Source organism: Acanthopagrus latus, chromosome 21 (genome assembly GCF_904848185.1).
Source record: "Acanthopagrus latus isolate v.2019 chromosome 21, fAcaLat1.1, whole genome shotgun sequence".
Taxonomy (NCBI): Eukaryota; Metazoa; Chordata; class Actinopteri; order Spariformes; family Sparidae; genus Acanthopagrus; species Acanthopagrus latus.
This window is the reverse complement of record NC_051059.1, coordinates 15,320,336-15,334,794: the sequence shown is the minus strand read 5'-3', so window position 1 is coordinate 15,334,794 and position 14,459 is coordinate 15,320,336. Positions and strand designations below refer to the sequence as shown.

The window sequence follows — 14,459 nt, the reverse complement described above, 5'->3', positions numbered from 1 at the left end:
TGTTAAATCATAAAACTGGAGCTTCTGGGTTTCTTTCACCTTTCTCACTTGCTGACTCTCTAAATTTGACAACAACCTATACTTTACTTACTTTGAACCAACTTCCTCTCACACGCGTTCTTGTGCAGTTCACGTTGCATTTGTTCCTTGCATTAAGACGCACTTTTTGGATCTGGATATCGTGTCCGCACATTGATCGCATCTTAATACCAGCTGTAAATGCGGTGAAAATCTGAAGTGTATCTTCTGATTAATAGGGTTAGGGTTTTTTTTTTTTTTAAATACATCCAGCAGTTACAGAGCAACATCATCATTCTCGGTTGCCTACAGCACTGACAACCTTCACCAATCAAGGCAGGGCAGCCACTGGTGTCGCCTGAGAGTCAAAAGCTGGAGCAAAAAGCCTGCAGAGGACTAACAGTACCACTTGCTGGTGAATTAAGCGCATAGTCCTGAGCGCTATCATAGCAATAAGTGCTGTTGACTCAGATGAGTGCATCATTTTTCATATCAACTCACATCCTCTCTCTCCTCTGAATTTTTGGCCGCTAGACAGTGAGAGGAGACCGCTCAAAGAGGTTCTACAATAAATATCAACCTGATGCTATAAAAGTGAGGGGGACAAGAATAGGGGTTGGGGAAAAGTGAGGCTGACAGTTCCCTGCTGTGGTCCACAACAACACTGTGAGAGGCGAGAGTGAAACGAAAGTGTACATTCACAGACTGCAAATTAAAAGCACAATAAATCTCAGCTATAGAACTCGACAAAGCTTTGCTGTGGATTCAGGTGATAATTCTCTGTAAATAAGCTCAGTTACAACTACAAATAAATATAGGTTGTGTTCCGTTCTTGATTTTAACCCCACAGAACCCAAACAAAAGTTGAATCAACACCTCTGTAAAACTGAAAAAACACTTTTAAAGTACTTGAATGTTTAAATCACTGCAGTGCACCTTGACAGTCAATTTCATCTCAACTCACACCAGAACAGTCTAGATGGATAAATGGTGCTACAGGGGGGAAGATGAATTTGTTTTGTGTTTTGTCCCTCATCCAAGCTCCATTTATCCTCCTGTTTTTGGTTTGTTTTGAGCTCCTTCAATTCCTCGACATCAATCATTGCTAAAAAATAAACTCACGATAAATCTCACATCCCATATTTTCAGCTCCTGCTGTTTTCATTTCTTGAGTCTCTCCTTCTTTCCGGTTCATTGTCCTTTATCTCCGGCACCTTCCCACCCTCTGTCTCCTTCTCTTTAGGTTTTACCGCGTTATTTCTGCCCGGGTGGTTTGATAGCGCAACAGAGGCCAGTACAAATCTGAACGCATGTGTGCGCATGTGTGTACGCACTTTGCATGCATTTTCGAGTGTGGCTGCGTCTGTGCGCTCATGTGTTTCCGGACATGTATGTGTGTGTTAGCAGACCTTTCCCTATTCTGCTCGGCTCCCTAATCTGTTTTGGTTCTGTCTGGTGAGCCGGACACGAAGCCAATTACCTTTTAAAGGGCAAATCTGAGCCAAATGAGCCGCACTGAGCTACAGAGGTAACCGGCTTAATAAAGCACTCTGTCTGCATCACTGGCTATCTCACACAAGATCCCACAGTGCACTGAATCTTCACTGGGCTACACACACACACACACACACACACACACAGACACACAGACACACAGACACACACACACACACACACACACACACACACACACACACACACACACACACACACACACACACACACACACGTCATGCAAACAAAAGACATACGGACAATCATTTTTTCTCATGACGGCTGATCTTATGAAACAACTGGGTGATATTTGTTGTGTTGTTTTTGTATTCTGAGTCATCAGGTGCAGCTATAGCAGAATACCAATCAGAGCTGAATTCTCATTAACAACCAGGCTGCAAAACAGCATTCATTCATTATTTGTTAATCCATTTTATACAATGAAAAGGTGAAACATGTCACGAAGCTCATGTTAAAGATCTGCACCTTAATGAGACCTGTTGCTTTAATGAGAATCACACAAATGGCAAAAGTGTCAGTGGGGCCGCAACTTTTTTCATCACTCTCTCAGCTGATTGTTCTTGCAGTTAATTCATGAATTGTTTGGTCGATTAAATGTCGGAAAATAAAGTTTGCAAAAAGGGGAGAAATGTCCTGCTTTGTCCAGACAAACCCACAGTGATGAAACACAATTATCAGAGAAAAGCAACAAATTCTCACTGTAGAGAAGTTGAAGTGTGTAAGTATTCTTTTGTGCTTTTGCTTAAAATCCTCTCCACGTACATATACTATGCACTCCAAAAAAGAATTTGCAGATTGCAGATAAACAGTCTATTACATACTGAACGTATCCTTGTGTGTGCCCATATTTTGCCAATACAACAGACTCTTATTCTGATTATAATTAATCGATTATTACAGTTGCCGCAGATAAACGCTTGATGGATGGGCTAAATTGAATACACTGCTTTGGACTGACAGTCACATTTGGGTGTCAAAATCCAACAAAAATGTCTCTGATGTCAATCAAATCCCATCTAGTTCAGCTCTGGAGAAACCGTTGATTGGAAGCTGATTGATTTCTGAGTGAATAACACCATGCAGGAGGTTTCACTTGTTCATTTCGCACTGGTTCAGTTCAGCTTGATGCTGAATACAACACCAGACAGCAAATCATTATGTAGCAATTTCACACAGTCTGCAGACTATTCTGAGGCCAGAGTGCCTCAATTAAAAATAATATAGCAAATAAATCATGAAATACACTTCTAGAAATAGATCTTGATAAAACAGTAAAAAAGAAAAAAAGAAAAAACAATCCAACCGGGCTACGACTGACCAACACTTATCTCTGTCTTCTTACTTATTTATTGTTTCCCTGTTCTCATTTTTCTTTGTCCCCCTTTTTTCAAGTCAGATTTCTGCAAGCATGGCGTTTTCATTTCCTCAACAACGACTCACTGTCAGCAGAAATACAGAGGAACGCTTCTTTTAAAAAGGGACAGGGGGAAACAAGGGTCGGCTGAAATGTGGAAGAGGCCAACACGTGCGACTGCTCAAAACAAAAACAAACTAAAAAAAAGGGGCAGAATGCCTGATTTAGACTACAAGCCAAAAAACAAATGATGTGATTCATAAGGGAAACTTCTGAGTGCCTGGGAGATACAAAAAAAGTTTTAAGAACACAAAACACTCAGTTAAAACACACTGAAAGATCCCATGCAGTTTGCCGTGTGGCACACAGGACCACTGCAGGCCCGACCTTTAAGAGCCACGGATGAAAAACGAGCTGAACTTACAGCTCCTCTCTTCACTAAACTTGTTATCTTACAGTCTAAATCTTTCCTGTTTTTTTTTCTTTTTGTCTTTTTTTCCGAGGGCGCTGGTGGCTGTCAGCGAAGCCGTGAGTCACAGTGCAGTCTGGGAGATGCAGTCTGTTGGGCAACTTTGGAGCAGTGGGAGGCCTGCAGCAGTTGCTAATGAAAACTCACGGTCCATAGCCAAGAAAATAATTGCTTCCAGGAATCGCATACCAAGCTTCCTGTGTTGCGGCAGAAGAGACGCGGGGAGAAATGTGTGAGCGGCTCAGCGTGACATTACAGGCAGACATTTGGTTTGTGAACTGTATATATCACCGGATGGTCGTTGTGTAGCGAGCAGCCTCTCAGGGTGACGTATTTATGGTACGAACACGATGTTTAACCGCGCTCATCTTTCATCCTCGTATGTCCCCGTTCTGACCTTTTTGGAAAACTGATTGGATGAACTGAAAAATGCCAGAACCAGCGAGCGGGAAAAAAAAACAAGTCTGTTTTTTACTTGTTCCCAGAAAGTTAGATTTTTTGGAGGGGGAGATGAACGACTTTCATCAGCGGTTCTCTGTTTTCCAAGCAACTGAAGACGAAAACAATCCAGTCGCAGCAGAGGCATGAAAACCGGAGGGTCTTCGTGCCAAATCACACACACAGGAGGATGCTGGGAAAACACACACTCGCACACATTTGCACATCCGTACTCACACGTCTTCACTTACCTAACTCAAGGTCATCGCTCGGGTTGTGCAGCGTGATCCTCTCCATGCATTTCTCGTGCTCACGCTTGATTATACAGTGCTCGGACTCTGAGGCCACCTGGAGAAAACAAGCAGGAACACGTAAAGTGTCACCAAGAATATTGACTGCACTGTTGAGAGGTGTCTCAAAGGCTGTGAAAAGCATTTTTTTTTTTTGTTCAGCTTCTAGCTCTTGCCACAACATAAACACAATGATATCTGCCAGAGTTAAAACTGGCTGGTTAGGTGACATCAAAAGTTTCTATATTTGTGTTGTCTCCTTCTTCATCTTTTGGTTGCTTTTCATTACGGGGACTCCACTACAGATCATCTCTTCTGTGATTTGCATATTTTATTTGGCATAAACTCTGTGTGCCGGATGCCCTCCCTACACATCCGGCCCAGGGACCACCAGTTAGTAATGCACTGGCTTCTGCATCCCCGATGGCAAGCCCCGGATTAGGGGTCTTGCCCAAGGACTCTCCGACAAGCATGAGCTCATTTTATAAACGGACTCGCGATCAGTTTTGACCATGTAGAAGTAGTTTTACATCAAAGCTCTTCTTTGACACAGAAATGATCTTAACTCTAAGTAGAGTCTAGACGTTACTTGTGTGATTTTCTTGCCAGTTATAAAGTGGCATTTCAGTTTGAGACTTGTATGCCTCCAAGCCTGTGGTGAACCTCAAAAAGTTTGATCTGCATGTCTAATCTGGATTAATCCCTAATTTGTGCTGTATTACATCAGAACAAATCACAAGACAGATGTTGTTGATTTAAGTTGATTTGATATTCAAGAATAGCATGTGTATAGGTATCCAAGAGGATTCATTACTGTACTCTATGTGCTGTTTGTACATGTCAAACTGTCAAAGCATCTGATGTACCTGTGTTTATACCAAAAATCCACTCCGCCTTGCTTTAGTATTTTATATAATGGCTCCTGAATTTTCGAAGCAGAGCAATATCATGGGTTGAAGGTGTGTTTTTTTTAATCTTTATCTTTAATTCAATCTTTCTTGTTGTGCATGTCCTGGTTTTAAAGGTGGTGGATGAGGGAGTTGCGAAACTTAGAATTGCTTCAAAATGCTGAAGCTAGATGTGCTAAAATTGCTATTTCACTGTCAGACAACGTCCCTCTGTCTTCACTGATATGAGCTGTGTTTCCATGAAACCGTCAAGCAAATATGATGAACGGAAACGCTATTCACACACGTTTCCATTATCGTCTCAAATCAAATCAAATCAAACTGGGAGCTCAACACCTCCATTAGCTTTTATTACATTCCAAAACAAGTCCAATCTACTTCAGTTGCATGGGAAAATTTGAAAATACACAGCTTGTGACTGTGAGCAGCCAAGAAGAAAACACAGACGAGTAGTTCACGTGCAGTCAGGTGAGCGATCTACCCAGGGGTAGTAGAGTTACTGTGTCACTATAACTCGCTCTCTTAAGGCCAATCTCTGTTTTGCCCCCTTTGCCTCCCCCCACCATTCCTTCGCTGTGAAATGATAGGTGTAATATGTCCCAGCCCTCTGAGCCACAGCTGACTCATCACTCTCTCTGCCATCCAATATGAATTCACTTCAGGCCTCGCCGCCTAGATAAGACACGGCATCAGACGACTGCGGAAAATGTCCTAGAAGTCACTTCCTTCTCTTTTTATTGCCCCGCATGTGAGCAGAATTTAAAAAAAAAAAAAAAAACACTGCATGAATTATGCGAGACGTCATTAGAATTGTCTCCTGTCTCGTATCTGGTGCGATTTCCAGGCGACATCTGTCAGATAACTGGACTGAAACGGCTGCTGCCTCACCGTGACGGCTAAACCGAAACAAAAGAGAAAAAGATATTAGAGGACTTTTTTTATGTTGTCACAGTGGCGGCTGACGTGAAAACTTACACCGGCAGCGACTGAAAGAAATAGTTCTCTGCAGCCTTTTGTGAGCATCCATGTTGCTAAGCTGCAGGTATCCCGCTAGGAGCCAACAGACTTCCCAGAAATGAAAACTAATTGGATGCAGATGACTAATATCTGTGTGGCATCAGTGAAGACAGACATGAGCGAGATGACAGTTTTCGATGTGTCATTCATTCCTTTATTTAAATAAAACAGAATCCTGGATGGGAGGTCACACTTGTTACTGAGCTGGAGTAGCATTTTTGTTTTTATTCTCCTAAAATTACAATCAGTATTTACTCTTGTTTCCACTTTGCTAACCTGATGGCAAAGACATGAGCTTTGTCCCCACCCATTTTGAGGCAGAGTTAGAATTGGTTGCCTTTTATCACAAGGTATGACAGATGTCTCCTCATGATCAAAGAAATAATATCTCTTAATACAAAAAGTGGAAAACGACTACTTCTTGTCCTTCTATGGACAAGCTATTACGCAACCAGCAGTGACTCCAAGGAAACCCATAAAAGAAAAGAGGGACAGGGCGTCGTTGAATTTACATAACTGGAGCCGGTTCTGTTGAAGTCTACGGGGGACGTCTTGACAGCACAGACGTCAGAGAACTGGTTGATGACTGTTTCTTTCCAAATGTGTGAAATTTAATAAAGCTATTAAATTGACTGAACTGTTGTAATACCCCTGTTCAACTACTATACGAACGTAATATACAGGTTATTTGTTTTGATATGGTGACCAGGTATTAGCCACATGTTGATTTGATCACAGTAGTTTTCTGTTAACATCATTTGTATCTTTGTTGTTTTGCAGCTAAGCTGTTTATAGTACTATAGTAAATATTTAACTTGAATTATGTGACATTCCTGTTACATTAGATATTATCAGCCCTGTCGCTCACTGGGAAGCAGCATCGCAGTAAGAGGAAGAGGATTTTGTAACATTTTCAATAGACACTTCACTCGCCGCTTTTTCTATTTGCCACAGTAAGCATTTTAATTTGCCTCTACTTGAGCCCTGTAAAGCCCATTTATAAAAATCAGTCATTAACCTATTCTCTGAAGTGTGTTCTTTTATTCCGTGGAGGCACTTCTTCATCAAAGGTCATACGACAAAAATCTGTGGGGTTTTCAGTCCGCTCATCAGTGCAGCTCCCACAGAACTGGCAACCAATGCTAAATTCGATGACGTTGTGTCTCTTATATACTGTCCTATAGGTTCCTGGAGAGATTCCAGAAAGTTACTGCTCCCAACCGGAATATAATCCAACATGTAACCCCTCATTCTTATTTTCACTCTTTGTTTTTTTTTTTTCCATCAGAACATAGCTTTTTAATTAGTGAGAGTTAGAGGTGCTGATAAGCAGCTGCTGTCACCTCTGGACAGAGCTGGGCGAGATGAGAGTGCAATCATTTAATCTCCACTAGAAAGTGAATAAGCCTTTATCCCAAAATGTCCAATTGTTCCTCTCGGTATTAATCGTGCAACCTTTAGCAAATCACTCGTTTGATAAGAAATTATAAAAGAGGAGGGACTTTACGCAATGGATTTGCCAAGAGCTGGTGCAGAACCGATCGAGGTTAACTGAGGACTGCGGAGGTTTTTTAAAAAGCCCTAATCTAAAACAGACACCGTGACAACATTACATAGGACGGATCAATAAAAACGTGCTTCCTCTCCTCTCCTCTCTTCTCTTCTCCTCTCCTCTCCTCTCCTCTCTTCTTCTCCCCTCTCCTTTTCTCTCCTCTCCTTTCCTCTCCTCTCCCCTCGGACAGATGTCTGTCCAGATAAGCCGTCCATTTTGAAGCTGCAGAACCACATTTCCCCCCCCAAGGCTATTTTCGAGGGCCAGATAACTGAGTAGCTCCCGCAGGACGGCGCATCACAGATAATAAAACTCCAATTTGACGACGCAGACCACTGGCCAACTGTACAGCCCCGTTTGACACACAATAAGTGCATCACAGCAGGCGTATCTACCACATCAGCTGCTGAAGGTCAGCTTGAGACTGCGTTAGATGCTGTAGGAACACTTCACATATGTGACTGGGCAGGGTGAGCAAATGTCTACCGTTACTATTTTTAGCGGCAAATATAAAAGGGGTAAAGACATTTCATCAAAATCTTGGATTGGTCATGTAATGTCAGACCGAAAACACTTTCTGTATCCGTGTAGCCTCAGTGAGCGAAATGCTGCTGTGCTGCATCAGTGGAATAAAATCCCTCCCACTCATCTTGCACAACTCTCCCATTCTGCTTTTTATTTCAATGAGACCTGCTAATATAAGTGAGTCACAGCAGATGGATCGGCAGCGCTCCGGTCAGTCAGGCCATCTGTTATTGTTCTAACAGGCAGCCAGTCGTCTTTACACAGGGCTGATCCAGGACCTGTAATGTATGCTGATGTGCTGATGCGGCATATGGTGATTAACACGCTTCCAGTGCCTGACACAAACACACCCGGCGGAGTGTGTGTGCGTGAAAACGAAACCAAATCTGAAGCTGGACAAGAGGATGGATACTCACTCCCTCTTACATGGATATGGTTACGCATTCCTGCATGCTCCTGAACACCCACACACACACAGACCTACACTAGTGCACATCACATATATGCATGCACACGAATACTCACCAAGGGCAGCAGGAAGATTGCAGTCAGCAGGTAGCCTCTCATTGTCTCCTGTGCTTGTATCCAAAAGGCTCCACAATATATGTGTGTGTGTGTTCACAGGGATGCACTGAAATTGCTCCCCTCAGCTGCAACACACTTCAGCATCAAGGGGCCTGAAATACAACACACAGAGGAAAAAGATTCAGTAAAAGAAAAAAATAACATCACACGGGCATCGTTTCTGATTCAGGTTACTTAATCGCTTTTATTATTTTGTTCTATAAGTAGGAGCCACAATAAAAGACACAGTATGCACTGTTTTATTTCAAATCTTTGGTTGCGGAGTTGGAGGAGCTGCTGGTTCAGAAAGTGTTTTAAGCTTTTCCGAAAAAAATATTGTCTGTGTTGATTAAAGGTACAGTGTGTAGGATATATCAGCATCTAGCACTGAGGTTGTAAACTGCAACCAACTGAATACCCCTCATCTCACCCTCATCTACAGTGGCCTCTCTCTATATATATATATATATATATAAAAATAAAGACAAGAAAGATGAAAGACCCCGTCCAGTGTTTTGTTCATTCTAGATAACTGGCCACAACAGTTCTTAGTTTCAGTCCACTATACATTAAAGGGGCACTATGTAGTCAATTTGTTTATTGAATTTATTCAGTAATGAAAATTAAGAGAGTTTATTTATTTAGTCTAATCAGTCAATGAAGATCTTTCTCTTCTGATTAAAATGTATTCCCCAAAACTACAGAGTGCACCTTTACTGAAAACATTCACATCTCTATTATATTCCATTTCTGCTCCAAAATCCTACAGACTGGACCTTTAGAAACACTTGATCGATAATGTCATGAATTTATGTTTTCAACTTTGTTTCCAAGAAACAATATTTCAGCACAAATGAGCCTCTGCATCTGTTACTATGGAGAAGAAATGAGTCAGAGAAAAAAATATGGGAAATATTGACCTTCAGGAGGAATAAACAGCTCTGATCTGGACCATTGAACAACCACCATTGCTGATGAAAATCTATCTGTGATGACTCAGGTTAACATTTTCATGACCAGGTTATGTTTTATATTTATTTGACTTATGTTTAGACTTCCTCACTCTTTGACTCTCTCCAAGGAACCTGTCCTGGAAGTTTATAGCTCACCATCACAACCACCTCGAGAAACATTGAGGATTTCTCTGGGATTGGAACATTGTCGTAAACATTTGCCCTCATATACATCAGAGCAATTCTTACATGTGATCTGTAGGCTCTGTGGTTGGATTTGCTGGCTGAAGTGAACTTTGGGAGTTACAGCAAACGTTTAGGTTAAAGGTTTCTGTGTGCACAGGCCTGCATCATTAGCTCTTCCTGAAAGAACCAGATTTTCTGAGTTGATCATCTTTTGTACCGATGATTCAATCAGGAGGGCTTCATGCCGATCCAAGCTGCAGAACTGCTCCAGTTGTGAGTCATGCAATGTTGTCTATGAGGAAAACTAATGAGACTTCTATTTCCAGAACCAGTGACTTGTAGAAAAAAGCTCTTCTACCTTTACTTTCAGTAACTTTCAAGTAGAGTTAATGTGTTTGTCTGTGGAACAAGGCAATTAGTTGATTTGGTAACTACCTGTAACTTTATATTGTTGTCATTGTAAACACTTGAATTGAGTTACTAGCTGCCTCTTTGCTTTAAGAAGGACTCAGAACTCAGTAGTGAACGACTAACAAACAAGAGAAGAGTGCTGCACCACTGCAGACTGAAAGAACCTCATAATTAAATACAGCTGGCATTGTCATGCTTTCTAAAGTAGCTTCAATGAGAAATGTTCCCAAAAAGACTGATGGAATTTTACAAATGATTACACAATCACACTAAACTACATTTTTAGACAACTTTCATACTTTCATCATTTTATAAGCACTTTACAGCTAATTTATTTATGCGACTATATAAATCATTTCTGACCTATAATGAATTAAAAGCGCTTCTCTTATTTTTTTTTCATTTCAATCTATCTTTTATCTTATTTTATCTCCTTCGCCCTCCTCGTGTTATTCCACTCTTTCATGTTTTGTTTATATCTTCCTCATTGTCTTAAAGGTGCACTATGTAGTTTTGGGGAGAAATTTTCAGTCAGAGAAAGATCTTTATTTACTTTATGCATAAACAAACTAACTGTCTTTTTTCCATGACTGAATAAACTAAGTAAACAAACTGATCTTAATGGACGACACAATTTCATACTGTTTTACTTTGTTTGAAGCTAGAAAGGTGGCAGGGTCCGCCACATGTAAACTGTGTTCTGGGTACCTTATTTTCCTCTTAGAACAGCTTGTTTATTCAGTTCTGGAAAAAAACAATTCTGAGTTTGTGTTATTAATTCATTAATATTGTAAATATTGAAAGTCTGAGTTTGAAATTCTTCTCTAAAACCACACAGCGCCCCTTTAAAATATGCAGTATGTGTGCATGATGAGTTCATCTAGGGGAATAAATACATGAAGCTATTGAGGTCCCATCCTGGTTTCAGGCATCTTGATGATCATGTTTTTAATCACGTCTTAAATTAAAGGTTTTTACAAACGTCCACAAATGTTCTGACTGACAGAAAAATAATATGTTACTACTTTGCCCCTCGAACAATCGTATAAGTAACTGCGATAATTTGCTGTTCGTCATCATCTTAGGTGAAGTCAGCATCTTGACGTTTGATGGTGTAAGCAGAACAAAATACACAATTTGATGATACCACCTTGGGATTTTGGAAATTGCTGCGCGACTTTTTAACTGTTGTCTGACATTTTCTGACAAGACAGTCACCTGACTATTCAAGAAGATGAAATGATAGAGATAATCGGTAATCGATAATCGGTGCAGCCACACAAACCTATTTTTTATGGCATTGTCTTCAGTGAAATGTTTATTACAGAGTTATCAAGTATTTATATATAAAAATATCGCTTTCAACCTACTCACACACAAACTAACACACACCTCTTCAGTGACTAAGATTCTGTTGGAATGAGCTATGAAGTGATACACAGACTCATAAAAAAGAGCCCTCGATTGAATCTCAGAGGCACCATTTGTTGCTTTTCACTGGGTTTGTATATGGCGGCGAGCAATACGTCATTGCCTGAAGTTGAAGCAGGAAAAAAAACAAAGCAAAACGTGTGGATTTATGAAGGACAAGCTGAGTACCAATGGCAAGAAATTTGGAAGGATCACATAAATAAAATTCATGCGCCTCAGACTTTAAAAACACCCCCTCCCTCCCTCCATGTCTTAGTCATCCACACAGCTTCCTGAAAACACAATGATTCACTGCAAACACAATGCACACTGGCCAGCACCGGCAGAGACATATAATACAAACATGCACACAACACACACACACACACACACACGCACACACACACACTCCCTAAGCTAATTCATGCACACACACAGACACAAATTCCGCTCTGTGTCCCTTCCCTCTCGTACCGAATCCAATTACCTCCAAAGCATCTCTTGGATGCTTTATCAAGTAATAGGACAGACTGTGCTCCGAGGAAGAACCCGGAGGAGATATAGACGAGGGATCACATGTGTCAAGTGGGGCTGAAACCGAACTGTCAGGATGGGGGGAAATCACAACTGAGAAGAGATGGAGAGAAACAAGAGCTAATTGATGCTATGTCTGCTGTCACAGCTGGAGGCTCCAAATGAAGTAAAAAAAAAAAGAAGAAGAAGAAGAAAGAAAAAAGAAAACCTGGGTGCTTGGTATTTAGAACAAATCCATATGGCTTTTGGTGTTGAGGAACCACTGGTGCAGGGAACAACAGAAGGACTGAACATCAATGCACCCTGAAGGCGAGAAAGCAAGAGCACTGGATACATGTGAGTCACCTAGAAATCTCTGGAGCTTTCAGGGTTGAAAATCAAAACGGTGTTCAGGTCAGTGCCAGAGAAAGTAGAGGGCTTTACAGAATGCACTGACTGGCCTGCTGTTTTATACAAGCAATCCAATAAAGCGAGACGCATAACAGAACAGGATAAAGCGCTTTGCATTGAGGGGGGGGTTTCTCGTGGTATTAAACAAGACACTTGACCCAAAACTAGCAGGAAACGACCCAGCAAAAAGATGTTGTTGGGAGGATTTGGACCCACAGTGGGACTGGAAATAGCTCAGGGTCTCACCAGGTTGTCACTCTAAGTGTGTGTGTGTGTGTTTACAGATGGAGGGGAAAAAAGGCAGGAAAAACAGCTACGCGCCCTCCTAAATGATTCATCTCCATTGTAAAAGGGAATCTGTAAAGATCTGTCTCAACACATCAGCCTCGTCCTCCAGTGTGTTGAGCTCCCTCTGAACATCGTGCTGCATTAATTATTCATCTCCAGTTTGAGACGATCCCAGTAAGACAGGAGAACGTTTTTTTTTTTTTTTTTGTCATGTATCCCAGATACAAGCCCGTTAATGCCCGTAACCAGGGACCGCATGTCTGTCTTAAATCATTAGTTTCTTGGCAGCTTTGCTCAGTTAAAGGCTCCTGTGGCAACAATCACACACAGAGCGACACGACGGAGACAAACACACACACACACACACACACACACACACACACACACCCGGTATCCATCGCTTCTTATTCTTTAAATCACAGCTCTGGGGAATGTCAGAGCGGTTTTGAGGAGATGACAGTGACAGTCAATCAGTAGAAAGTGTTTTTTTTTTTTCTTTTCTTTTCTCCCCCTCTCGGTGGTGCAGGATCAATATAGGCTCATGTCGCCCAGCCTCTGTCTTCCTCCCTCTATTCCCCGCATTCGTAAAACGTTTAATTCATCAGCGCATGTGGGTGACCTTCGCCTTGCACATGGAAAAACCATCGACGGGGGAAAAACGCGTTACATTTACTGAAAACCTCTCACTCGTAAATTCATCCTCCGCTCGCCTCCTATCATTCCAGAGAGAAATTTGATACATATTTTTTTTGTTTGCTTGTTTGTAACGCACAGCCTCGCGTTCAGTCAAAGCCTCCTTAATTGATCAGCCGCAGCGAGAAGCCGGAGATGTGAGTGGAAGCGCGCAGCGTGGAAAAAACAAGTCGAAGGAACTTACCAATGCGTAATTCTGCGAGGCGCAAATGTCTACAAGCGAAGCCATCGGTATTCGCGGACCCCCCGCGGTGCTTCTGCTGCGAATGGTCTCGTAAGATGCCTTGTTCTTACTCCCTAAAAATGGTTCTCAGCTCGCCCTGGAAAACGACAGGTGCCTCCACGTCTGCTGCTGCTGCTGCTGCTGTTGTTGCTGCTGCAGGACGCACTCACCGCGCTGGCTGCTGCTGCTGCGGCACCACGACGAGGTGGTGGTGGAGGAGGAGGAGGAGGTGGAGGGAGGAGGGTGTCAGTTCCTTTGGGATTCGCACCTCGTCAGACACAGAGGCAACGAAGTGAGAACAGTTTAGTCCGTAAAATGCAGCTGGAGGAAAGGGGGCTTAACGCTGGGATGTTAAACTGGCGAGATAAAGACGCGTTGCGTTGCGTGGGACTTCCCTGTAACCAGCTCTGTCTCATAAAAGTCGTTGACATGTTGCGCCTGCGCCCCTGAGACGCTCCCGGAGGCACAAGGTCCAGCTCCCTGCTGGGCGAGATTTGTGAGGCGCCGAGTTTGGCCCCCGTGACGTGTGTGACTCATGTGTAGTCAAAAGTTTCAGTCAAAACCAAAGAGAAAATAAGAAAAACAACAAAACTGCTGGTGAGTCAAGCCGCACCCGTGACATTTTAGGCCGCGTATTCCCACGGAGTTGTGGCCTCCATGTGGCCGCTGGCGATTCCGTTAACTTTCAGCACCGCGGACAGCGGCCGAGGAATCGCCTCCG

The 14,459-nt window shown here is 42.3% G+C and overlaps 1 protein-coding gene across 4 annotated transcripts in view; it reads right to left on the bottom strand.

Moving 5' to 3' along the window:
• Positions 1-14,459, bottom strand: part of LOC119011517 (pituitary adenylate cyclase-activating polypeptide type I receptor-like) — a 27,735-nt gene extending 13,276 nt beyond the window's left edge. Inside the window, exons 1-3 of one of the 4 annotated variants that reach the window (XM_037084703.1) lie at positions 13,700-14,459; positions 8,612-8,763; positions 4,046-4,142 (exon numbers count right to left, since the gene is read on the bottom strand). In XM_037084703.1, coding sequence (XP_036940598.1) covers positions 4,046-4,142; positions 8,612-8,653 — 139 coding nt within the window. In that variant the 5' untranslated portion in view covers positions 8,654-8,763; positions 13,700-14,459. The remainder of the gene's footprint in view (positions 1-4,045; positions 4,143-8,611; positions 8,764-13,699) is intronic. The other 3 variants (XM_037084705.1, XM_037084706.1, XM_037084707.1) reach the window with 3 other exon arrangements.